Source organism: Electrophorus electricus, chromosome 15 (assembly GCF_041902795.1).
Source record: "Electrophorus electricus isolate QZ-2024a chromosome 15, ASM4190279v1, whole genome shotgun sequence".
NCBI lineage: Eukaryota > Metazoa > Chordata > Actinopteri > Gymnotiformes > Gymnotidae > Electrophorus > Electrophorus electricus.
Window position 1 is genome coordinate 3,827,677 of NC_137511.1, and position 23,917 is coordinate 3,851,593.

The 23,917-nt window shown below is 43.8% G+C and overlaps 2 protein-coding genes and 1 long non-coding RNA gene across 8 annotated transcripts; 1 reads left to right on the top strand and 2 right to left on the bottom strand.

Moving 5' to 3' along the window:
- Positions 1-205: 205 nt before the first annotated feature.
- Positions 206-14,240, bottom strand: tnrc6ba (trinucleotide repeat containing adaptor 6Ba). 3 transcript variants are annotated; one of them, XM_035533238.2, is made up of 22 exons: positions 13,993-14,240; positions 12,502-12,590; positions 12,213-12,234; positions 11,592-11,942; positions 8,602-11,376; positions 8,099-8,263; positions 7,753-7,925; positions 7,489-7,557; positions 7,157-7,363; positions 6,839-6,958; positions 6,451-6,570; positions 6,004-6,147; positions 5,689-5,796; positions 5,034-5,229; positions 4,786-4,938; positions 4,505-4,669; positions 4,238-4,381; positions 4,029-4,121; positions 3,289-3,504; positions 2,899-2,969; positions 2,574-2,713; positions 206-2,491 (listed from the first exon to the last, which is right to left on the bottom strand). In XM_035533238.2, the coding sequence occupies exons 2-22, from the start codon at positions 12,556-12,558 to the stop codon at positions 1,921-1,923; spliced, it is 6,060 nt and encodes a 2,019-aa protein (XP_035389131.1). In that variant the 5' UTR covers positions 12,559-12,590; positions 13,993-14,240; the 3' UTR covers positions 206-1,920. The 3 variants fall into 3 exon arrangements, with proteins under 3 accessions (XP_035389131.1, XP_035389130.1, XP_081553488.1); XM_035533237.2 differs by having other exon boundaries at positions 6,839-6,961; XM_081697362.1 differs by lacking the exon at positions 6,839-6,958 and having other exon boundaries at positions 13,993-14,239.
- On the top strand, positions 13,221-17,157 carry si:ch211-141o9.10 (putative endonuclease 4). Of its 4 annotated transcripts, none has more exons than XM_027005972.3 (8): positions 13,221-13,518; positions 14,766-14,955; positions 15,035-15,244; positions 15,809-15,988; positions 16,134-16,265; positions 16,434-16,538; positions 16,739-16,868; positions 16,965-17,157. In XM_027005972.3, exons 2-8 carry the CDS (start codon positions 14,784-14,786, stop codon positions 17,020-17,022), a joined length of 987 nt encoding a protein of 328 aa, XP_026861773.1. In that variant the 5' UTR covers positions 13,221-13,518; positions 14,766-14,783; the 3' UTR covers positions 17,023-17,157. The 4 variants fall into 4 exon arrangements, with proteins under 4 accessions (XP_026861773.1, XP_035389133.1, XP_035389132.1 ...); XM_035533240.2 differs by having other exon boundaries at positions 13,222-13,518; positions 14,731-14,955; XM_035533239.2 differs by lacking the exon at positions 13,221-13,518 and having other exon boundaries at positions 14,243-14,955.
- Positions 17,158-18,702: 1,545 nt separating this feature from the next.
- LOC145651261 (uncharacterized) lies at positions 18,703-22,893 on the bottom strand. Its single transcript, XR_014117101.1, has 2 exons — positions 22,548-22,893; positions 18,703-18,988 (listed from the first exon to the last, which is right to left on the bottom strand). It is a non-coding gene; the product is annotated as an uncharacterized LOC145651261 (long non-coding RNA).
- Positions 22,894-23,917: the final 1,024 nt, after the last annotated feature.

A 23,917-nucleotide genomic window follows, 5' to 3' on the forward strand; every position in this document is an offset into this window, starting at 1 on the left:
AGTACAATTTGATTATTAACCAACCTCATTTAACATCTACAATAACAACCGTTCAACAGAGGTAGAAACCTGACGTTCCACGCCAAAATGACAAAATGAAAAAGGTCCAGCAGTCTTCTCTATGTACTCTAGTGCTTGGCAGGCGTTTTATTTTACTTTGAAGACAGATATTAACAAATAAGACAAATTCTGTACACATGACAAAGAGACTTCAATTCAACCTTTATTGTCTTGTTCTTTTGTTAAATTAACTTCTTTTTCTTGTAAAATCAGAAAAACAAACAACCCGAACAGGAGTGATAAAGCCTGCCTTAATTTAAAATGGTACACAACGAAAATAAACAACTGGTAACTTTTAAGTGTTCCTAAAACATCCATCCAGCTCAGCTTGGTACAACAGGTTTGGCATGTTTCAGTATGAATGCCTTCAGTTGGTTGTTTCTTCTTTAAAAGAAAAAAAACAAGCTTTTCTCTTTAATATTATTGCAATTCAGACAATATATAAAACAAAAAAGGCTGCTAAAACCACAACTTAAGAAATATTAGTGCCAATGTTCTTGAACTTGCTTTCTACACACTCACACAGACATACCTGCATACACCTATCCAGCACACAGACATCAAAAGACCTGAAATAAGCTGTCATACATTTATTCGCCTCCCTAACCAGCATAATGGCAAACACACACACACACACACACACACACACACACACACACACACACACACACACACACACACTCACTGATGCCACACTAATACTCCATGTCACCACCTCCTCGATTATGGGCTTCTCACATGCACGCACAGGCCAAAAGGGCACCTTGTACAGCTAATTAACATCCAAGTGATCATAGTCATTATGACAACAAACTTGATTGAGTAGGAAACAAACAAAACCCAGAAAAAAAACAAAAAAACAAACAAACAAAAAAAACAAACAAAAAAAAAACGAGGTCAGCATATTAAGGAAGAGAGACACCTCTGGATTACACTGTTCCACATTCAAAACAAAGACACAAAACAGTCAGACATCAGAACAGCGTGGCCGGGTAAGTGTGTTTGACTTTGCCAGGAAATGGGAGCTGTAACAATATGAACCATCCTCCATGTTGAGTGTTCAACATCACAGAACATTGTATGAGGCATATATATATCAGTCCTTGTTTTTTTTCTTATAGTGCATGCCTGAGTAATGCTGCCTCAGTATGCAAGTGAAATCTTATAAACTCAAGATTTAGGATTCATCCAGTTGCGTTTTGTGTTTTAAGTCCAACTGTTATTTTTTTCTTTGTTCTGTTCAAGTCTTGCTGTAAAAGTCTTCATTTAAGGGTAAAAGGCAAATGAGAGATGTGGAGGCATATGCGTCCGTTTGTCAGTCAGCAGTTCAGCACTGCAATACTTAGGAGAGCTGCCATGCTCCTTACTCTGAGGCCCCACACTCCTGAGTATGGACTTTAGAATGGAGATCAGATCATGGAGAGCAGGGTCAGGAACACGGCTCACGTGAAACTGATGTGTTCAACAGTGCGTGTACATCCGCAACCAGTGTTGTCCGAATTGTTAGATCATAATGCATTTTGGTATGGTACTGGTAATAATGGAATTTGTGTCAGAATTTGACTATTGAGTGTGTATCTGTACCATGTATCTGAGTGCTTGTGTTGAAGTGTTTACATAGTTCTGTTGGAAAATGCATGTACTAATTACTTTATATTAATGCATCCTGTTTCTATCCACGGAGTGAAAGTGTTTGTGTAAATTGTTTGTAATTCTATCGATCTAGAATTACATACCTACAGGCCTGCAATAACTTATGTGGATATACGAGTGAGTGCTTTATTTGTACTCATGTCTTCATGATGCATGTGCTGTAAATGTGTTTGTGTTTGCCTGTCTGCATGTAAGTGAATGTGTCAGTCAGATGGAGTCCGACCCTCCACCCAGCAGGTCTCCAGGCAGCAGCGCTGCAGGGCTGCTCATTTGGTGTCGGTCCTCCAAAGCCGGAGATCCCCACAGACTGCTGCTGGGGTACCCTGCTGGCATACCCCCCCACAGCCCCTGTCTGCTGGGCTCCACCCCTGCTGCCCCACTGCCCACTCCACCTCCCCCAGCACCATTACTCCACTGAGCAAAGATACTCAGGCCCGGGCCCTGGGCAGAGACCGGGTCTGGGGAGCTGCCCGTACCATCCAAGCCCTGCCAGCTGGAGCCTGTGGGCCCACCTCCTCCTCCACTGTTACCGCCTCCTGTGGAGGAGCTTCCCCCTCCAGCCCGTTCTCGCTCTCCAACAGGGACGCTTCCACTGCTACCGGCACCTACTGCGCCCGCACCAGTCGATCCTGCTGTTCCCACTGGCCCTCCGATGGCCACACCTGGCCCGCCTCCACCGCTGCTCCCAGCCCCTCCAGCCTGGGAATGTGCAAAATAGTGAGCAACCTCCTCTTCGCTCACAAACTCAGCCAGGATTGTGGTGTTGCCCAGAACACACCTGAAGAGAGAGCCAAAAAATGGGTTTAGCAAAGCTCAATGCAACATGCTTACACATGTGGGGGACTAAAATAGAGACTTACATGTGCAGAGCACTCTGAGCTTTGGCTGCTTCTTGGCGAGTACTGTAGCGAATCAGAGCACTGCCTTGGGTTAGACCAAGGTGAAAGGTCAACAGAGGACCATGCTGCATACATATAGTGCGCAGGGTAGAACCATCAATCTAAAGGGGAAAGGGAGGGTGAGAGAAATGAACCTGTGTTGATTTATGCCACAAACAAAAAGTCACAGAATTTAGTCTCTACCCAAAGACCGACAGTTAGTTCTCAAACCTCTGCAAATATCTGCCATTTCCAAACAAGCTCAACACAAGTAACCAAATCTGTTGTCTGATTATCATCAGCATACCTGGGGAGTAAGATTACTCAGCACCAGCCAACAGCTTCCCCTTGAGGCTCCACCATCACTCCATGTTGATCCTGTTACACACACACACACACACACACACACACACACACACACACACACACACACACACACACACACACACTTTCCACAATTATGATTTTTTTTTTTTTTTTTTTTTTGAAGCCAAGCATTTTTTTTTGCTTTTGCTTAATTAGGTACAAATGGGTGAGGTTTCAGAGCACATCCAAGAGAAAAGTAATTTAACTGGCATTCTGGTGAATACATATATTTCATTATGTTATTAAAACCTAAAAATAGACTGCCAGATACACAAGTCAGTGAACTCTTGTTTTATGTTTCACAGGTTGAGACTTGAACCCATGAAATTACCAGGCCCATATCTGCTTTCTTGGCTGCCTCCAGAGCCACTCCAACCCCTGCCCAATCGCGGAGCTCCTCCCGCCCATGGGGACATGGAGGGCTGCTTCTGATGAGTCAGTCCAGGAGGCGGGCGTGGCAACTGGGATGTGCTGCGATTAGTCTTCCAAGGCTTGTTGTGTCCAATGGGCTCGGGGGGCCAGCTTGGCTTGTACTCTGCATACTTAGCTGTGGGTACAGAACAGGAAACAAATCACAGACCCTTCCGGGTAATCATACAGGGATTTAAAAAAAAACTTCACATCACAAGTCAGAGAATCCAGCTGAAGTACTGAAAATTATCCCAAGTTCACAACCAATAATGTGAAACTGGGAGTTTTTCTTTTTAAATTTCCTCCTCAATTGCCAAACCATGCTTCAATTTCCCCTATTATACAGCACTAACCAATTTGAGAGACCTAAGGTATGCACATGCTTCCGCCAAGACGAAGTCAACCACAAAATATTTTCAAGCCACTACTTAAGCAACATCTTAAGTCAGCTGAATGTGTTTGTATGTGAACTGGCAAATGTTCAGGCTTGGCAAGAACGTCTGTACATCGATAGGTAAGAGAGGACCCATCAGAGCTAGTTTAGCTCCTTGGGATTCCCACCCATGAATAGCCAAGGTAGTCAGGTCCTGGCAACAACACACCGTCAGCTGTGCCACTCAGAATCTGAACCATAAGGAGCCTTAGGACTTGTGCCCTTGCCTGGGTTGTGTGCATTGTTGAGGGGACTTTCTGAGGCACTGTAGGGCCAGGCACCATGTGAAGGCAGCAAGGTGTTTAGGGAGGGGTTGGATTCTGAAGGAGGAAAAACACACACACACACACACACACACACACACACACACAATTCATATTTTTAATCTGGAAGCCTTCCGGTTTTATCTGTCAAAAACCTTATCTGTACTTAGTACCTGTGTTATCTCTTAGCAACTGGTGCTCAGGATCATTGAGGCTTGAAACTGCAGATGAACTCATCATACTGCCAGGGGTCATGTAGGGGTCAGATTCAGGGTCAACATTCTGAATTCCTTTCCAGGGCACCCCTGGCTGGAATTCTAGACCAGACCACCACAACAATTGGCAAACTCACATGGTAATACCCAAGTAGAAAATAGTATTCAGGAGAGAAGGCTCGTGTACCAAACATGCATCTTGGGACTTTGTAAAATATTATTTACCAGGAGGCCAACTGGATGTGCCCGTCTTGGCCCCAATCTTGTTTCCAGGGCTTCGTTGCCAGCCGTCAGAAGAGCCTTGGAGAGGCCCTCCCAAACCTTCCACCCCCAGCAGCTCATACTGAGAATAAGGGGAGCCACCTCTCTTCATAGGAGCAGCAATGGGGCCTGAGAACAGGAGCACTGAGCATAAAGGGAGGAAAAACCAAACGAAGCGCAGTTTCGACACATGAGGTAAGCCCCAAGTCCCCCATATTAAAATATGGTGAGCAGACTAAACTCACCGTTTTTGTGAAGTGCATTGTCTGGAGAAGAGGGAGCAGGCGAGTGACCCTCCATCATCCACTTAAAGCGCGACTGCTGTCCGCCAGCTTCTTTTAGACCACCAACCACAGATCCTAACTCCAGACTGGACAGATTTACACCAGAACCAAACCCTGAAAGTAACAACAGAGAAGCTTGCATACAGGACCAGGAAGGGGCAATTAGTTGAGACAATGGCAACAAATCCAAAGTAGAGCTCATTATTCACCTGAATATGCAGCTGAGGATTTTTGATGAAGGTCTGCCACAGAGCCTCCCAGGGCAGCATGAGAAAGCGAATCTGACATGGGCATTTTTGGGCCAGCACCAGCTACATGAGAGGGTGAGAGTTTGGAGCTCCCACCTGCACTGCCCACCTGCTGCTGCTGTCTCTGGTGCTGGAGAACAGCCATGATTCTGGCAAGCTATAAAACAAATAATTTCCAATCTGCTTAAAGGAATTAATGTCCCCACCAATTCCAGTCCAAGTTGTTAATGCAGGTTAGCTAGTTTGCCAATTTTACATTAAGTCTAAAAGATATGCAAGCCCTGTAGTTGGATGCAAGATGTTCTTATTTACCAATAAATTGTATCTTTTTTTTTTTTGATTGATTACAAAAAAGCATAAAATACAACTAGGCCAACATTGCAGAAGCTACACAGCATTGTTCTCACTATGCATTTGTGTCTCTACATTTAACATTTCAAGACACCAGCAGATTTCAGATACAATCTTGACTAGAAGGACAGAGTGGTTTTCAGTAAATTAGCTATCTAGCAATTAGGTGTCTGTAAGCTATCTAGAGGCAAAGAAAGTTCGGTCCTACTGCTCTCCTGCCTAGTGCTGGTGCACGGCAGCCAGGCCGCAGGGCTGTGGTCCCTACCTGCTGGGGGTCTGCCTGACGCACGTTCTGGGGGAACTTGCGCTGGTTCTGCAGGAGCTGCTGCTGCTGCTGGGGCTGGGGCTGCTGCTGTAGGAGCAGTTGACAGGCCTGGGGCAGAGCCAGAACGTCACACAGTCAAACCACCACAAGCCTTAGAGGCTTAGCCTCATAACTTAAGATTTCGCGACTCACGACTTTCAGTCTCCTCAAACAGAAGCAATTAAAGCCTAAGGGACTTGAGGAATGGCACAAGGTGGGTCTGTTTCAAGCTATCGAGCGCGATGTGTTGAGCGGCATAGCAGCTCGGACACTCACCAGCTGGAACTGGATATGAGGCGGGTAGATGCTGCTGAGCATGGCGATGTGCTGTGGGGAGAGCTGAGGAGGGAAAACCCCTCCACCCACCCCTCCGACGCCCCCGCTCGGAGGAGGCATCTGTTTCAGCACAGAGCCTGGCACCTTGATGACAGGATCAGGCATGAGATAGCCAGATTGCAAGATTGCTGACCATGTTTAATTTACAAGGCTATATCATCTTTGCATTTCCAGCCATGATAAAAACAAAAAACAAAAACAAAAAACAACAACATCTCTTGTGGTAATAGGAGGCACTGCAGTGCATCAGTACAATAGTACTACAATGCACCTGTAGAATAACAAAATAAGACTAAACAAATAGATTTCTAAAACTAACATGGCTGGCCTTAGTCAAACAAACAGTATCTGGTAGGAGAGCATTTTAACGCTTGCCAAGTGCTGTACCTGAGGCGACAGGAACTGATGAGGCACTTGCGCACGTACAGTAGGGTTAATGGGTGGTACACCTGGCTGGTGCCTGGGTTGAGCCATCCCGCCACCAGACCCAAATATGTGGCCACCCATCTGTAGAGAAAGACAAGCAAGAAAGCATAAGCGCATGCAAAATAACTCCCTGGGTGTAACAAGACTGAAGGGGGGGGGGGGGGGTGAAGATCTTACCAAGAGAAGGAACAAACATCAGAGGCAAGAGGGAGAACAAATGGGTATTTTGGGAGTCGTACTGGGATTTGGGGAATGGGGTACTTTGCAGACAACATTTATAGGTAAAAGGCCAAGGGTGATGCAGTGTGGACTAAGATGGGCTAAGAGAGATACAGTGGCACAGCCTTACTTGTCTAGGGGGATTGGGGTGGTTGTAGAGGGGAGAGGGCTTGAAGACAGTGGGCGGAGAATATGAAGAACAAGGCCCCTCCTCCCCAAGGCACCCATCCTGATTGATGAAAGGCAAGGTCTGCTGATCACAGCGAGAGCAAAGCAGACAGGGGCCAAATATAGGGTTTGATAAAGGAGGGGAAAAGGTGTGAGAGAGGGAAGAAGAGATAAGGGAAGTCGAGGAAATTCAAAGAGGAGAACACAGGGATACAGAGGGCGCTCAGTTAAACAAACAAGAAGGCTGAGAGAGAGTCCTGAGAAGCGGAGTTCAAATTACCTTGTCGTAGTAAGGCCCGGGCTCGCCAGGCCCCACCTCTTTGGAACCAGGTGAACGGAAGACTACTCCTCCTCCCCCTCCACGTGCTCCTTTGCGCATCTCTCCATTGTAATCACTCAAACCCATACCTCGCTTGTCTCCATCCATCTTCTTCTCTTGAGGAGGTCCTGGGGCCAGGTCCAGTGAACGGCCACTGGGGTCATCTCCCTGCATAACAGTATTAGCATGAATTAAACTAATTTAAAATCTTCTGAATGTTTAATGCTTCAAACTTAGTATTACTGAATTAATGCATATATTATTAAACATTAACTTATTTTTCACTCACTCACCAAAAGCCCCATATTTGAAAACTGTCGAGTCATAGGGTTCATCCAAGAGTCACCACTTTTTATTGGACCCTAAGGGCAAAAAAAAAAAAAAAAAAAAGCTCAATGAATATTTAAATGATGAACACTATGGCAGCTTCAAAATTTAGATAATTAATTCTTGTACTACCAACATGCAATGAACTGAAAGCGTTTTAAAATGGGATAGAATACTAAATGATTCATTTGGATCCGGCAAAATCACCATCCAAAATCATCTTAGTGTACCTTGTTAGCCTTCTTGCCTGGCCAGCCTCCGGAGTTGTAGGAAGAGTTGCTGCCCTGTGATCCAGCACTGTTCCACACAGCACCCCCCTCCTCCTCCTCCTCCCAGCTGGAGTGACGTGAGGCAATGACAGAGCCCTCTCTCTCACCCCAGCCTTCTTGCATAGACTTTGGACCTGGGGGAGACAAAGATATTTGCCACCAACCTCAGTGCTACAGGCAGTTTATGGCTTAAAAATGTAAAGAACAGAACAGCTTTGCACATGACACTATAGTAACTGGTGTAACCTGTGTCACTTGCAGTATAAATTGTCCTTATCTAATAATTCCTTGTAATAAAATTGCTCACCAGCTTTGACTGGGTTGGGGGAGGGATTACCCCAACCTGATGCATTCCCAGGTTCATCTGGGTCACCCCATCCAGAGGGCGTGTCAGCAGGCTTGCCCCAAGCTGCCGTGCCATTATCCACACAAGGACTCGAGGGAGAACCACTCCCTCCCCATCCAGATGGAGCTATTAATGAGTCAGAAGAGGCAGATATATGGAGAACATCAGACATTACACATTGAAATTGCTGAAAACCTTCACAGCAATGTGGCAAATGCTATTTTACACTTAGTGTGACTATCCATGATTTGTATGAATATTTAAAACATGCAATATAATACTAAGACCTTTGCAACATTTGAACTAGTTCCATTTCAAGTGTTTTCATGTCATACGCATTTCCTTTTTTCAGACTAATGTCAAGCATGACCATGTCTAGTAAAACAACTTTCAAAGAAACGCTACTAATGGTCCTCAGCACTGTCAGACATTTTGCTTCAAAACGTACCAAACATTTCTCTTACCCACTGCAGCACTCTTGTTGGATGAATGTGTGTTTATCTCCCTGTTACCAGGGCCTGTGGCCATTCTTCCTGGTGGAGGTGGAGGACCCTGCTGCTGAGACTGCACTGGCTGTGCCTGGCTACATGGGCCATTGTTCTTGTCCCAGTAATTCACATAACTGTAGTTATTGGGATCACCCCAGGCAGAAGTTCCATCATCTATTTCCTTTTTCCTACTTATTGACTGTGGAGAAGGCTCTTCCCAGCCACTGGGCTCCGAGTTGCCTCCAGAGCCACTCGTTATTTGGGGTATGGGCCCTGAGGTCCATCCTGAACTTTGGCTCTGGGCTGAAGGACCTCCTTGTCTTCCCCAGCCTCCTTGCATGGTCCCTGTATCCAGCGACTGGGACTGCTGGGGTTGTGATTGTTGCTGCTGTTGTGCCTGACCTTTTAGAGAGGCCGCCTGGCTGTTTGGCATCTGTGAAGGGTGCATGTTCCCACCCCAGCCTGGGTGAGATTTGCTACCCTGGTCCCCCCCTCCCCCAGACTCGGTACCTCCTGCTCCCCAAGCCTTTCTTGGAGCTCCTTCATTCCAGCTGCCCCATGTACCAACTCCTGATTCTCCACTTGTACCTCCACTATCCTTCCCATCACCCCACCCCCCAGTGCTTGCTTTGGATTCCCGCTCTCCCCATTCGCTACCACCTCTCTGTCCCCAATTTCCCCCATTCCCTCTCCCCATTTCCTTCCAACCTCCAGACCCTTTCTCCTCCTGGCTATTTCCCCAGTCTCCACTACCTACTGCAGGAGTACCCTGTTGTCGAAAATCTCCCCATCCACTTGATCCACTCTCTGCTACATGATCTCTCCACTCTTGTCCCTCGCTGCCCCAACCTTTCCCTTGGCTCTCAGATGAACTTGACTCTCCCCAGCCTCCTGAAGACTTGGTCTGGCTCCCTGCTGCATGACCCACTCCAGTCTGTGGAACAACAGGGTTTTGGATACTGCTGCTAGAGGATTGTGGGCCTCGATTAGACAAAGACGAACAGCCACTGCTGCTGCTGCTGCTGTCCCAGCCTTCACCAGGTGAGACAGACGGGGGTACAAGGATGGAATTTGTGTTCAAGTTGGTGTTCTGAGATGCACCATGAAGCAGAGTTGAAGCCGATGGGGCAGTTGCTGATGTGCCAGTTGAGCCAGAAAATGGTGGAACGTGGCTCTGTGTGTTCATCACAACAGAAGATCTAGTTCCACCTGTCCCCCCTCCATCTACCTCCAAGTCCCATGCCACATTCTGTCTAATCTTGGTCTGTCCCCACCCAGAGTTGGACAGCACTCTGGGGTCCAGGTCAGTCCGGCTGAGCAGATTCTGTAAGGACACTTCAGCTTTGGGAGGCTGATGAGTTCGGTGGTGACCAAGGAGCTGATTGCCACTTCTCGAGTTTCCTCCACCGCTGGAGGATGAGGTACCCTCACCACCTCTGGCTCCCTGGCTTCCCCACTCATTGGAGTCTCCTGCCCCTACCTCCCCTGCTCCTTTCTGATTGTCCCAAGCTCTTGTCATAGTCGAAGGTGTGGAGGAAGTAGCCGAGGGGTTGCCAACACTGCCACTGCTACTACTACTGCTTGAGCCATCCCCATTTCCACCACCTGGCTTGCTGACACCACTTGAATTACCCCAGTCCCCAACTCCCCCACCCCATGCTCCCTGAGATACCCCAGACATCTGACCACTTCCCGTGCCCCATGTGCCCCCACTCACAGTCCCTCCTCTATCGTCCTGCCCACTCAACCCCCATGAGTTTACCCCCTCAGCAGAGGCAGAGCTTCCTCCAGCCCCACCCTCCCAAGTGTCAGTCCTAGAGGCACCCGTTTTGGAATTTGCAGGAAAGGGCTGAGCTCTCCAAGTAGATGAAGAGGGGGAGGAGGAAGAGGATGCAGAGAGATCTCCAGCCCCTGTAGTTCCACAGTCTACATCACCCCCTTCTACAACTCCTGTGTTTTTTGGTCCTGCTCCTGGCTCTGGTGCTGTAGCACCCCACTCTCTACTGGATGGCTCTATGTCTCTGTATTGCATTTGGTGAAGTTGGTGCTGATGAGAGGCTTGATTCACAGAAACAGGGTTGTTGGCAGACGATGATGTCGAGCTTTGGAGAGGTGAGGGTCCACCCTCTGTTGCAGCTGCCCCAGCTCCATCGTGCACCAGCGCTGGCCAGGCAGAGGGGTTGGCATTAGGGTTAAAGTTGGCACCTGGAACGCTGCAGTTGACACCTACAGAGCAATCAGTCCCTGGGAGAGGGGAGGCTTTGGATATGGAGGGTTTCGACCCTGCTACTACTGCATTTCCTCCTATCACTCCCTGGGACCCCCAAACAGCACTACTAGGCTGCATACATTCATTGTTTGCACAGGAGGACGAAGGAGGAGAGGGGCTACCAGAACCGACACCTTTCCCACCTTCATTCCCTCCTCCCATAACCTTCTGCTGCTGGAGGTGCCTCTCACCCCATGAGGCACTGCAGTTCAGCACTCCACTGCCATCTGCTGCTCCAGTTACTGTTATATCTCCCATTCTGGCCCCATCCCCGGCAGCAATGCTGGGCCATTCCTCTAGGTCTGACCCATCCACTATCACCTTCTCCCTGCCCTGAGAGAGGGGCTGGCTGCCAGAGCTTGCCCCCCACATGGAATTTGCATAATTTGAAGAAGTAGTAGTAGAAGAAGCAGCGATTGATGAGGATGACGACATGTGGGGCAGAGAGACAGCAACTGGACCTGCAGAGCCTAGGTTGGAATCTGCAAAACAAGAGAAATCTGTTAAGGACATCTGAGTCAGTAGGTACTGAACACTCAGGTACAAGCGATTAGGTCCTATAAAGCAGATCAAGTCAGTAAATTGCAGTACATTTCTACTCAAACTGTTTAAGTGAACTCTTGAAACTACTTTCAAGTACTTAGTTAAAACAACAATTTGTTCTCCAAACTGAGCTAAATGTGCAATGGTTGTTTACCTGCAGGCGCAGCCACCGTTGCATTGGGGCTTTCTCCCCCACTGTTGCCTCCCCCCAGCAGCATGGATGACAGTGGTGGCTGGCCCCTCTTCAGTAGCACTTTGTGGTCCTGCTGGCAACGGAATCGAGGGGGCACTTCACGGGGCATGTAGCGCTGGGGGGCCTGGGTGCTGGGGGAGGGCTGTCCGTTGGCCACCGCCGACCGCTTAGCATTGTTCCCACCCTGAGGGGGGGCGCCAGCAGCCGGGGTGGCGATGGAGGAGGTTGTAGGAGGGACAGGGCCAGGGCTGGGGGAGACCGAGCTGGGGATGGCAGGAGACTGGGCAGATGGAGGCTTGGTCAGTTCTGGCACCATCAAAGAAAATATCAGGATCAAATGGAAAAAGAATATTAGGGAAAACTCATTTAGATCACCCAAAACATGGACTTGCAAAACAGCAACAAATGCATAAGCAACAAAACAGAACATGAACTTTTCATGAAATGTCATGATAATTGAAATATCCATTTAAAACTATATGCATAAAAAGGGGGGAATACTCTTTCAAATGAATCATAACGAAACTAAGTGAACAAACACAATAAAAGTGCATATACGTTATCACAAACAAGGTGGATTACCTTTGTTTTTTTGCTCGACCACCTGAAACAAAAAGTAAAAAGTCAATAAAGTAAATGCTCTGCAATACAAGCATTTACAAAGGCAGAAAATTATTTCGGTTTCTCCATTACAATTGCTTTAGTTTCAGATTTGTGTATTGTAGGATTTTGCTCCCCACAAAATTAGACGATGGCTAATAGAAGGTAAACGTCGATATTACTACTAGAATGCAAAACCCCCCTCATATATCAGAGTGAGCTGACTGTCACTAGGTACACAAACTGCACTTCACGATTTCAGCATCTTTACCTTTTGTGAGGATTCCTTTTTCCTTTTATCTTCCTTTTTCCTTTTCTTGTCTTCCATGAACTGCTGTTCCCTTTCCTGATGCCCCTTTTCTAAAACAAGGGCATTGCAATTGTTTATATTATATATATATATATATATATATATATATATATATATATATATATATGTATGTGTGTGTGTGTGTATTTGTGTATTTGCATATTAGTTGAACAAAATAATTAACTCTGCAAACGAAACTCCATACAGAAGTCATGCGGAGAGCTCTCATTCTAGGACTACTTTTGTTAGTTAGCTTGCCATCTAGCTCACTACACTGATCACCGGAAAGGATACAGGCTGTAAGCTGTGAATTGTTAGTGATAAGGACACGGATACTTGGACTTGTTACTGCCAAATTGCCCAAACAAGTGCAAGTTCTGGCAAACAAACGGGTGACTGCGATGTGGCAAACTCTGTGTGTTGCTAACCAACCAATTAGCCTGTGTTTGCATGCATATGCATACCTAAAAATAGATTAAAGACATGCAGCACAGAAACCAAACAATGCTTGGCTAAAAACCTCGGTCCTAAAGTTCCCGAGGGCGCCAGCGAAACACACTCAGCACCCGTTTATGACTAGCTATTGAGTATAAAGCTAGCGTGCGAAATAGCTAGGTTAGCTAAATATTTTTTTGACACCGCTGGCATTCCATTCACCCGCCCATTTCCTCTTGAGCATGCAGTTTGGTGCAACAGATAGGCGTACCTTTGACTAAACAACACGATGCGAGAAAATGTTATGCCAAGCAATATTGTAACAACTAGCATACAAAGTAAAAAGTATTAGCCACACTGTTCATCGTAATTTGAAATCTGCCACAGCGCTAAGTCTTCAAAGTAACTGGATAAAAGCAGGTTAGCTAACAGAGCCGCTAGCTAGCTAGCAACAAAAATCAACGTTAAACGACTAATTCTGAGGCATATTCAGTAATCATCTCACGGGTTACTAAACAAGAAATTTCAACGCAATCTACAGCGGTAAGCAATGAGCATACAAGAGGCTTACAAAGTGAAACCACCGGATGACAACTCATGTTAAGCAGCTGCTAACTAGCTAATATAAATAAGCACTGCTCTCGCTAATCAGAGAGCCAGTGGAATATTTTATGTCCTATGAAACAAACACACCTCTCCCAGTCGTTTTACTGTTATTGGCTATGGCTACCGTTTGTGATAATGTCACACTGATGTTAAGCCACAGTTTAGCAACCCTTGTCAGAGCTGAAATGTTTCGCTGGGAAAACCGAGTAGGTTGCAGCAGCTAAGCTAACTAGCTAGTCAGTGTGTACTAGCGAGCTAGCTAGTTACCCAGATCTCTCCTGTCGTCGAAACAGTTTCGTAACGTTAATTGTTCAGTCGCAAAGCACAGATCTTTTGGCCTTCAAATGCATGAGTGCAGGTAGTTTAGTAGACGATAGTTATGCAGTGTATTCGTTTCGACGATTCACTTACCCCAGGAATTACATGAAATGTAGCTAGGAAGCTACTGCTAAAGTGCTTCAGTGCGAAATTCTAAATTTTGAGGCATTCGAGGCAACTTGAAATACAATACTCCATCAAGGGTACTTAACAGCTAATTATGGAAATGTTTTCTCTGCAGTGCTATTCTGTAACTAAGTAATACGACACTGTAAACGGGGGGGAAAAAAAGCAAATTCGTTTTTTAAAGCGCTGAAAAGTCGGTTGGTTGACGGTCGGCCATTTTACTGCTCGATATGAATCGTGTGTCTGATCAGCTCTGACGGAAGGGGGGGTAGCAAAGGGAAATTTTTGACCTTCAGTATTAAAAGTCCACAGAGTGCTATTGGCAAAGAATAACACCGACTTCCATTTTCTGTTTACTGGTTCTATACATAAGGAGAAAAGTGAACGTAACCCATATCGACATTTATTTTCCTTCATCCGTTCTGCACCGACTAGCCAAATGACGTCATTTTTTTTTTTTTTTAAAGAGTGACTAAAATGCAGTCTGTCCACCAGTGGTATTTTTTGTTGCTTAAGCTCATTAAACAGAAAACAGCAAATATATGTTTATAACAAGTGATTGTATCCAGTTTTTAGACGATTTTCCTTGTTGCTTTAAGTCGCACAGTTGTAAAGGGTCATATCTGGCTTTATCGGAAGTGTATCTATGAGAAGCCACGGAGTGGCGCTATTGAATAATAATAAATGACAAGAATTTTAATATAGCAACGTCTACATCGACGGTGGTGTTTGTAACGAAGTCATAGAGTTGGAGAGTTATGGGTCCGCGAAAAAGGGGAGGAAAGAAGAGAACAGTAGATTTGCCCGAAGTGGAACACTCAAGTGGAGCAGGTGAACCATCAGAAGAGAGCAGTGCAGAAGTGGTAAAGGGTAAAAGGTGCAAAACCAAAGGGGGAAAAAAGTACATTGGCGCTCATGTCTCTATAGCAGGTAAGTTAAAGGTAGCTTATTTTCTAATATAACCTAAGCAGAATGCAAGAAACGTGATCATTTTCCCCATGTGTTGAAGGAGGCATATGGAAGGCAGTTGAGGCAAGTGTGGACATAGGGGGTCGCAGTTTTGGCTTATTTCTTGGTTCTCAACGGTCCTGGAAAAGACCTGCCCTCGATAAGGATGCTGCTGTCAGATTCCAAGAGGCCTGTGTTCAACATGGCTTTGACCCGACACACATTCTGCCACATGGATCTTACTTGATGAACTGTGGCTCTCCCAAGGAAGGTCTGTATTGCACATGCCCACAGCTGATAGTAAAGGTGATACATTAAATCAGGTGATAAACACCTGTTTAATCAGACTCCGTGATTAGGGGGCTATACCAAGTAATGTGTGACACCTTTCCTGGATCTTAACTGAAATAGCATTTGCTCCATTTTCTGATCTGTTTTTGTTCTTTTTTGGGGTTTTTTTATACATATATTTTGATACAGTTTATCTCACATTTAACACGTGCAGATCTGATCTATTCTGTAACATTCTTATTCTCATTTTTCCCCCACAAGAAATGCCTTTTTTCCATCAGCATCTTTTTTATGACCATGTTTTGGTACCTTCATTCTGATACTAAATGCCAAAGTGTAGTACTTCACACAATGTTGAATTAGTTCATATACCAAACCACTATCTGATGCATAAAACAATCTTCCCTCTATTTTCCACTGTGTCTAAGAGAAAAAAGGCATGAATGATGTGCAAAATGCATAAAATACAGGGGGCAAATTCTTTTCATGGGATCACTAAAGAAAAAAGTATGTTTGTTCTGTTCCACCTCTGCCTTGATTTTAGATGTGTTTGGTAAAAGCCAGGCTATGCTGGTTGATGAACTGAGTCGCTGCAACACTTTGGGCCTCACTCAGTTTAACCTCCACCCAGGCGCCTCCATGGGCTCCAGCACAGAGCAGTGCATGGACAGGATTGCCCAAGCTATAAACCACGCTCACCAGCAAATACCCACTGTTATTACTGGTAAACCGGACTGATCTCGTGTCACCAAAATAACAGATAGAATGCATGTTTTTGTGATCAGCCGAAGCATGCGCATCTATTTACTGCTTGGTGTAACAGTGATACCTGCACATTCACTCTCTGTTGGCTCTCAATCTTTCAATAGTACTTGAAAACATGAGTGGACAGGGAAGCACTGTGGGTGGACAGTTTATTGAACTGAAGGGTATAATTGACCGTGTTCGTGACAAAACACGTGTGGGAGTGTGTCTGGACACATGCCATGCATTTGCAGCAGGTAAGAGTGATGGAAAAGCTTGTCTTCCTCTAACTAAGATAATGATTTAGATACAGTATATTTTAGTTTGGATTAAATAATATCTGACTGAAAAATATAAATCAGCACCATATCAATAAGATTGATATAATTAATATTAAAATGTTAAAATAATTTGTGCATTTGCAGGTTATGACATTTCCTCAGCAGGAGGTGTGAAGTCTATGCTTGAAGAATTTGACTTGGTAGTTGGACTGCATTATCTGAGAGCTGTACATCTTAATGACTCAAAAGGTGCCCTTATGCAATATTGCACTCTCTATTAGCACTGCAAAGGGTCATGTTTTCGGTGGTTAATTAAAAAACAAAAAAGGTTAAAATAGCTTATCAGTTTTATTATACATACAGCAAAACTGTTCTTTCAAATGTGTTTTCAACATTGGCAAGGAAGCTTTTTCATAGTGACATATTTCACATTGTCTGATCCATTTCAGGTAAATTGGGCTGTCACCTGGACCGTCATGAGGACATAGGGCGTGGACAGATCGGGATCTCAGCTTTCCGAGACATTATGAATGAGCCTCGATTAGACAACATCCCTCTCATTCTTGAGACACCTGGCTGGTAATGGTTAAACGCTAATTAACTGTACATTGACAATGAAAATGGTGGCGTTCACTTGGTCTGTTATAGTATTTTACTTGTATTCTCTCTTTACAGCGCAGGTTTTGAGTATGCTGAGCAAATACAATTGCTCTATTCCCTTTGTGAAGACTAGTAAGAATGCAGGGATCCTCACAAGAGAAATATGGATATTGTATAAAGGGCCTATCACCTTATTTTCTTTTATTGTCCTCACACTCTTTTTTTTTTTAATGTGAAAAATATAATAAACACAAATTTTGGACTAAAATATTTCATTATTGATGTAAATAGTGTTGTGATGTAGTTCTAAATTTACAACATATGGAATTTACCATTTTAATCAGCAGAGGGAGTCAGAAGCCAAAAAATAGAATTTGCAGAACCCTCAAGAGCCTGCAGCAAAACCAAAAAAAAAAAGGTTTGCTAATGCATCACTCATAGTGTAAAGGTACTAAATAAGTCACGCCATCACTGATTTTCCCTTTTTGACACCACTGAGAAGTGTGAAGGCTGAGTAACACACAGAAGTGTTCACCCTCCGAGTCAAGCTTTTTCTTATAGTTAGGTATTAATGGAAAATACCCTGTTCTCCACCTTCTTCTACCACCCACAGGCTGCTGAATGTCCCACTCAGGCAGATGCTCACATGCAGAAAGCAGCCATACAGCCCACACATGAACATCATAGGCTTGCCATAAACACCATTCCTCTCATTTCCCTCGAGGTGTCCAGACATAGAGCGGCCACAAGTCAGACAAAGCAAAGCTGGTGTGCAATATAGCTTTAACAGCTAACAAAAATCATGAGGTGTTTCTGGCCAATCAAGTCTCTGATTGAAGTTGCAGTACTTTTTCAGAGTGGTGGAGGTGCTGGGACAGGAAATATGTCTGAGTGAATTTGGACAGGAAGGGAAAGGTGCTTGGTGTAGGACTTTTTTTTTTCTCCTGCTCAGTGCCAGCCTACAGGAAATGTCAGTCAGACATCAGTCTGATCTAACTGGCTGCTTGGACTCTGCACCTCAGGGCTAGACAGAGATTGTGAAACCATAAAAATCACACTTGGATTTATTTAGTATGTTTATAAAACTTCCAGATATTACTTAGTTTCTTTTTTTATTGAAACATACAAAACAAAATGCTATTGGGATTTTTTTGTTGTTGTTGTTTGTTTATACAAAATCATCACAGATTAAATTAAATTTCTATACATGTTGCCTAAGGTAAAGTCAAATGAGGCATAAGACAAATGTGTCACATCATTTGTTACAACCCCTGTTAAATATATGTGGGGCCTATGCTTACAGACAAATGGTATGCTGTTTTAACCCATCTGGGTTAACAAAATGTCCCAACAACCAAACAAACAATTGTAAAATTACAAAATGTGGTGGCCACAAGGAAATGGTTTGTATTTGTGCTTTGGATGATTGTAAAATGAACAGCTCAGTTGCTGGGGGTCATTAAGGGCTCAGCTGTAAGAGCTGGGTGAGGGCCTGAGCCAGCCCATGTTTTGGCAAGCAGTAAAGAGTGCATGTACACTGTCAGCCAGAGGATAACATATATACCCTCTCTGTTATAATTCAATAATTGCACATTCACCTGATAGACAGCATGTAATCTCATATTGTACCAGGTAGCTAAGAACAAATAACATTTTCTAATTTAGGTATATTCATATCTAAAAATATAAAAAGGATATAATAAAACAACAACAAAAAAAAAGTTCAAATTAGTTTCATCATGAAATGAAATGGTATACATACAGCATAACCGATCAATTTATTCATGCCATTCATTTCAAATAAAATGAAACGAGGGACATGTAAATCTTTCTGTGCCCCAAAAGACTTGCAATGAAGTAAACATTTCATGAGGTGAAATTGCAGTATCCTTGGCTGTATAAGGCCTTCTGTGTCTCTCCACGCCTGCCCTTGACCATGGAATGTTCCGGAGAGTAGTGGCTGGGCATGGAGCCATGGAGCCTCAGGCGGGTCATCACACGCAGCAGCCACAGGCTCCGGCCTGGTCCTCCATGAGCACTGTGTGAGATGGAGTCTTTCTCTGTGAATGCACTAGTTTTCTTGGTCTCTGTAAAGAAGTCTAGCGTGACAGCGTAAGAGTGAGACAACATTATGCAGCAGCATGCCAGCACGTGTCTCATGGTCAGGGGAGCATGTGAGATGGTGAAATTGTGTAATTTTATAATACTCTAATGTTGCATGCTTATAAATTGCACAGATCACATTCAGCACATTTAGAGTAGTTTTCTTTTTCCAAAAATCATTTTGTAATCTAGGTTTAACTAAACTCTATGTTTTGTTACAGCTTTTACAAAGCCATACTTAAATATTTCACTCTTTAAAGTGCATTCACTGCAGCAAAAACACACACATTACTGAATGTACTAGTCTATTTCTACACCTACACACCCATTGTCACAAAATAACATTTAGATTCAAGCACTACAGAGTACTGCAGTTCAGGGGTAATTATGCTAAAATCTATGCATAAACCTTACATGCAAAACTGTAGTATAGTGTAGATATGTGACAGGCTTTTTCTGTGATGTACATATCATGTTTGACTAGACGACTGAATGCGTTAGAGCAAAAGGTATGCCCTTAACAGTACCCCTGTTTGTTTTAATAGTGAGAAATTTCAATATACTTATATTGTCTCTGTCATTCATTGCAGTCTGTAGGGGAAAGGGCTATGCCATTTTATGCATGTGTGAGTGAGAGCAAGAAAACAGGCTTGGAACAGACACACACACACAGACACACACACACACAGACACACACACACAGGGCCAGGAGTCAGGCTGCAACATTCTTCACAGCGCTGGACACAATCTTGACCTCATTTTTTTATCTTGACCACACAGGGTCAACTAAGTAAACACACATATAGTTATATAGATATCCTCTTCAGTATAATCAAATAATCAGATTCAGGATTAAGGAAAGGCTTGGCTTCCTCCATGGTACCAGTGGCCTCCTGAAATCCCAACCTGCAAGCCTGCTGCCCTCAGTAGCACATCAAAGTAAAGAGCTCAGATGATGGCCAGATAGCAGTGACTGTTGGAGACTTCAGCAAACACATCCTTCATGCACCAGAAAAAAAAGCAAAATTGGGCACTCATAGGCAATCTGTTATTTTAACCTTCTTTGGAAGACACGGGCCATGACAGCCATGGAACTGAGTGTCTATGTGAAGTGTGTGCATATGCAGCCTTTCCTGTTGTATCCCTGCACCAGCATGGCCCAGCCTCACTATTGTCTATTGTCCACATTCAGAGCCACACTTCCTTACAGGCCAGAATTCACGGAAACGAGAACACAGTCCAAACAAATTCCTTGGGTTACACCTCCACCCTGTCTCAGTGCACCCCACCAACTGAGCAGCCCGGGGCTCAGGGAGGGCTTGTTCCCAACAGGATGTTCATTACCGACACACTCTTCAGGAAGTCAGGGACGGAACAGGTGGAGATGGAGATTCACTTCTCAGGCACATAGGAGTTTTCATAATACTAAACTATCAGTGCAATCAAAGGTTTATAAGTTTGCATGATAAAGCTATCTTTATTCTTTATTTCTATTTTAACTTTTTTAGTTAGTGTTGAAGAGTCATAAAGTCTCTTCCAGTCTACACCCTCCCCACAGCAACCCCTTTTACCACATTTCTTTTCAGACGGCAACATCTGGCTTTCATAACCCAAGTCCATGCTGCTTTCCAACTCCTAATGGACTTCAAATAGGAGGTCTGGCCACTGCGTTCTGTGTCTGTGCCCTGGCATAACAGTTGCATAAATATTTGGTTTTAGGGTAAAATTGATGGAGGGGAATATGAAACAAGATGTTATGGTATTTATGTCCCTAAAATTTAATTGGTGGTTGATTGCTAATTACTTTTGTTGGAAACAATAACTACAACCCCTACTACCAAAATACTTGACAAATTTCAGTTGTTCATAACACACACACACACACACACACACACACACAGTTCAGTGTATAGACTCATGTACACATACTCATACTGTACTCTATATGTGGAGAGTAGTGTTGATCAGGAAATAGCTTTTAGGAAAACAAGTCTGCTAAGATTTTCAGCAAGCTAATAATTCATAGCAATGACCCCTAAAACCATCTCTCATTTCACAGCTCTGAAAAATTGAAGGATCTTGAACAAACTTAGCATGTGTCCATTGCATTAAGTCTCAGTTTAAATGGACATCAAAAAATATTTAAAAACTGATTTATAACCTTATAGTGCTCAATTTCCACAAAGGCTATTTCAATAAAGCACAATTTATTATTTATTATAGCATTGTGTGGGTTTCTGCTAATAACTATACCTACACAGTAGTTCAGACAATGTTCCATAGCCTGTAACTAAAAGCACAGAGCAATACTGATTGAAATGACAGATGTTAAACTGGGCACATCTAAGAGGACTTTCAAGTAGATCACTTCATTCATCTTGATTTTAGGCATTCCATTTATTTTTTATTTTCTTGAGCTTCCATGAAGCTGCACATGAGAAGTATCCATTTTCATTGCATCTGCTAAAGGGGTTTAAAATTTGGCTGGCTGTAAAACCTGTGCGAAAATAATTTCCTGAAGAGTTTTCTTGTTCTCTGGAAGATATAGCTGTTTGTTAGCCACCTAAACTGCCCTTTTCCTATTTAGAGCAAAGCACGGTGTTGAATTAAAGCCCTTGTCAACTCATTTTGATGAGTATGAGTTTATCCTCTAACTATTATCTATAACTAATTTACAATGAACTGGCAGAAAGAATTGTGGTTGTCATTTCTTTTAAGAGATTTTTAAAATAATTTTTCCTGTCATTTTCCTATGCTGGATTTGTGTTGGGAGGAACTAAATTTGGCGTATGTGATGTCAGATTTACCAACATACCAATCAGAGTTAGTGAAATGTTTACGTCACCTTCCAGCTGCCTTCAGGCAGCGCTTGTTATGCTCCTGGAAGATGTACCTTTGCTCATCATAAAAGAACCCAAGGTTGACTGCGCATACAGGGCTGTATAATATTTTGGTCGCAGACATATATTACATCACAGACATCTCGTGAAACCTCTATCCTATCTGAAACCAGGCTCTCACATAACATGGCCACTTTCCTGTACATAATTCAGTCACTTTGTGATTGAGGGAGCCATAACTAAACCAGCTAGCATTTTGGATATACGTTTTTGTTATCTGCAAATTTTATAGTGATCTATTTTCTTGTTGAGAGAGGCTTTTGTTTAGAGTCAGAATGCTCATATGTCTGAGTGATCTTGCCTGGTATGTAATTTACTCTGGTAGTTTACGCTGCCAGGGAGATGTCTGTGTCGATCTTTATGTGACCTGTAACACCCTCAGATTTCTGTACAGGCAACAGCTAAGATTTCTTTGGAGCATTTAACAACCATTTAATTGCATTGATACCTATACATTTCTTGAAAATAATGGTTTTCTTGTGTGCTTTGCCATTTGGATACTGAAAATAACCTTATATAAAAATAACCCAAGCTGATCTTACAAAAAATCTGATATCAGATTTTGACAACCAGGTTCAGACATTATCAGCCAACGTCAGTGTTAGCCACACCAGCCAATGCATGTAAATCTAAATGTGGGAGAACACAGACTCACTGTTTCCACTGAAGCATGGCTCCCAATGGCTTCCTATTTTCCATGTTGTTTTCCTATTGGTTACCATAATTATTCTCTCGCCACGCTCAGGAAACAGCAGCATGATCCGTATCTGTACAAAGGGATGCTGGCTTAAACATGGAGGAAGCACAGAGATGCAATCCTGCCTGGCTGATTCGTCAAAAGGCATGAACGTCAGCCATGATTACACAAACAGCAACAGCAGGATTCTCATGGGCTGGAGCCAAACACACCAGTCACTGAACAAGAGGCAAGAGTGGGATTGGCTTACTAGCATAAGGCCAGCATAACAAGGGGAGAGATTATGAGCAGTAGAACTAAGCAGGCAAACATATTTAACAGAAAGCCATACAATTCTTGATTACACCAAAACTATGCCTTCATGAAGATTAATCCTTCAAAACATACAGACGCTCAAATTTACTAGCATAGAGATGCAAATACTGGAATGCTAGACAGACAGGAATTGAATTCAGAATCTCATTGTTTTTGTCAGAGGCAATTTTTACAGCTAAGCCATGTGTGAAAATACCCAAGGGCTTGTTTAAATGGCTTTTTGTCTGCTCGAGTCTTCCCGACGTGCACTGTGGCGTTACGGACTCCAGCTCTCTATTTGTTGTCCCAGCGTCTCATTCAGAAGCAGCACTATGTAGAGACAGCAGGAAATCCATCAAGTCTTGTCTTAACAAACATTTCCATGATAAGTTGAAAATCAGTGTTGGACTGGTTCCCTTTTGGCTTTGTTCTCAACGCAGGAATCGTGACAGAGGGCCTCAAATACTGTGTGAGTGGTTTCTGTGTGAGTGGACTGCAGAAGGGGTTCAGAGCAGAGGGGCTTGCAATTATTAGGTCGTTGATTAAGAGAAAAACGTACTGTACTAATTTCAATATGAAATTATGTATTACCTTATGTAAGGGGGGTGAGCGAGATGGTGGAAACTGGACACTAGTTGTAGGTGCACAGAACCTGTGAGAAAACAAAAAGAAGCAAAGAAGAGGGGAAAGATGGATTGTGGAACTGGCAAATATAGGGAGAGAAAAGGCTAAAAATGTATCCTGGCCTCCCTTTTGGGACCAACATCTGAATCCTGTCCAAAAGCTACATGTTTTTCTGAGCAAATAGCTGGCATGCTTAAGCAGAAGCAATTGTTTACTCTAGGGAGAACTGGAAGGGGTTGCTTCAAGGAACAGAAAGAAAGTTTGGCCAAAGAGGAGAATGGGGTAGTTAAAGAGGCAGAATCAGGGATTAATCTAATCAAATGTCCAAATGTTTTGTGTTAACCCCATTTTTGTTGTTGTTGTTTGTTTGTTTTTTAAAACATGAACCTAAGCTTGACCACATGCTTAGG

Coding starts and splice junctions, on each gene's coding strand:
- tnrc6ba (XM_035533237.2), bottom strand. CDS start 12,558: ATGGAAGACAAGAAAAGGAAAAAGGAAGATAAAAGGAAAAAGGAATCC. Junction 7,926..8,098: donor CCCCAACCCAGTCAAAGCTG/GTGAGCAATTTT, acceptor TGTCTCCCCCAG/GTCCAAAGTCTATGCAAGAA. Junction 6,148..6,450: donor ATCAGTTCCTGTCGCCTCAG/GTACAGCACTTG, acceptor CCTGTCATCAAG/GTGCCAGGCTCTGTGCTGAA.
- si:ch211-141o9.10 (XM_027005972.3), top strand. CDS start 14,784: ATGGGTCCGCGAAAAAGGGGAGGAAAGAAGAGAACAGTAGATTTGCCC. Junction 16,539..16,738: donor ACATCTTAATGACTCAAAAG/GTGCCCTTATGC, acceptor GATCCATTTCAG/GTAAATTGGGCTGTCACCTG. Junction 16,869..16,964: donor ATTCTTGAGACACCTGGCTG/GTAATGGTTAAA, acceptor CTCTCTTTACAG/CGCAGGTTTTGAGTATGCTG.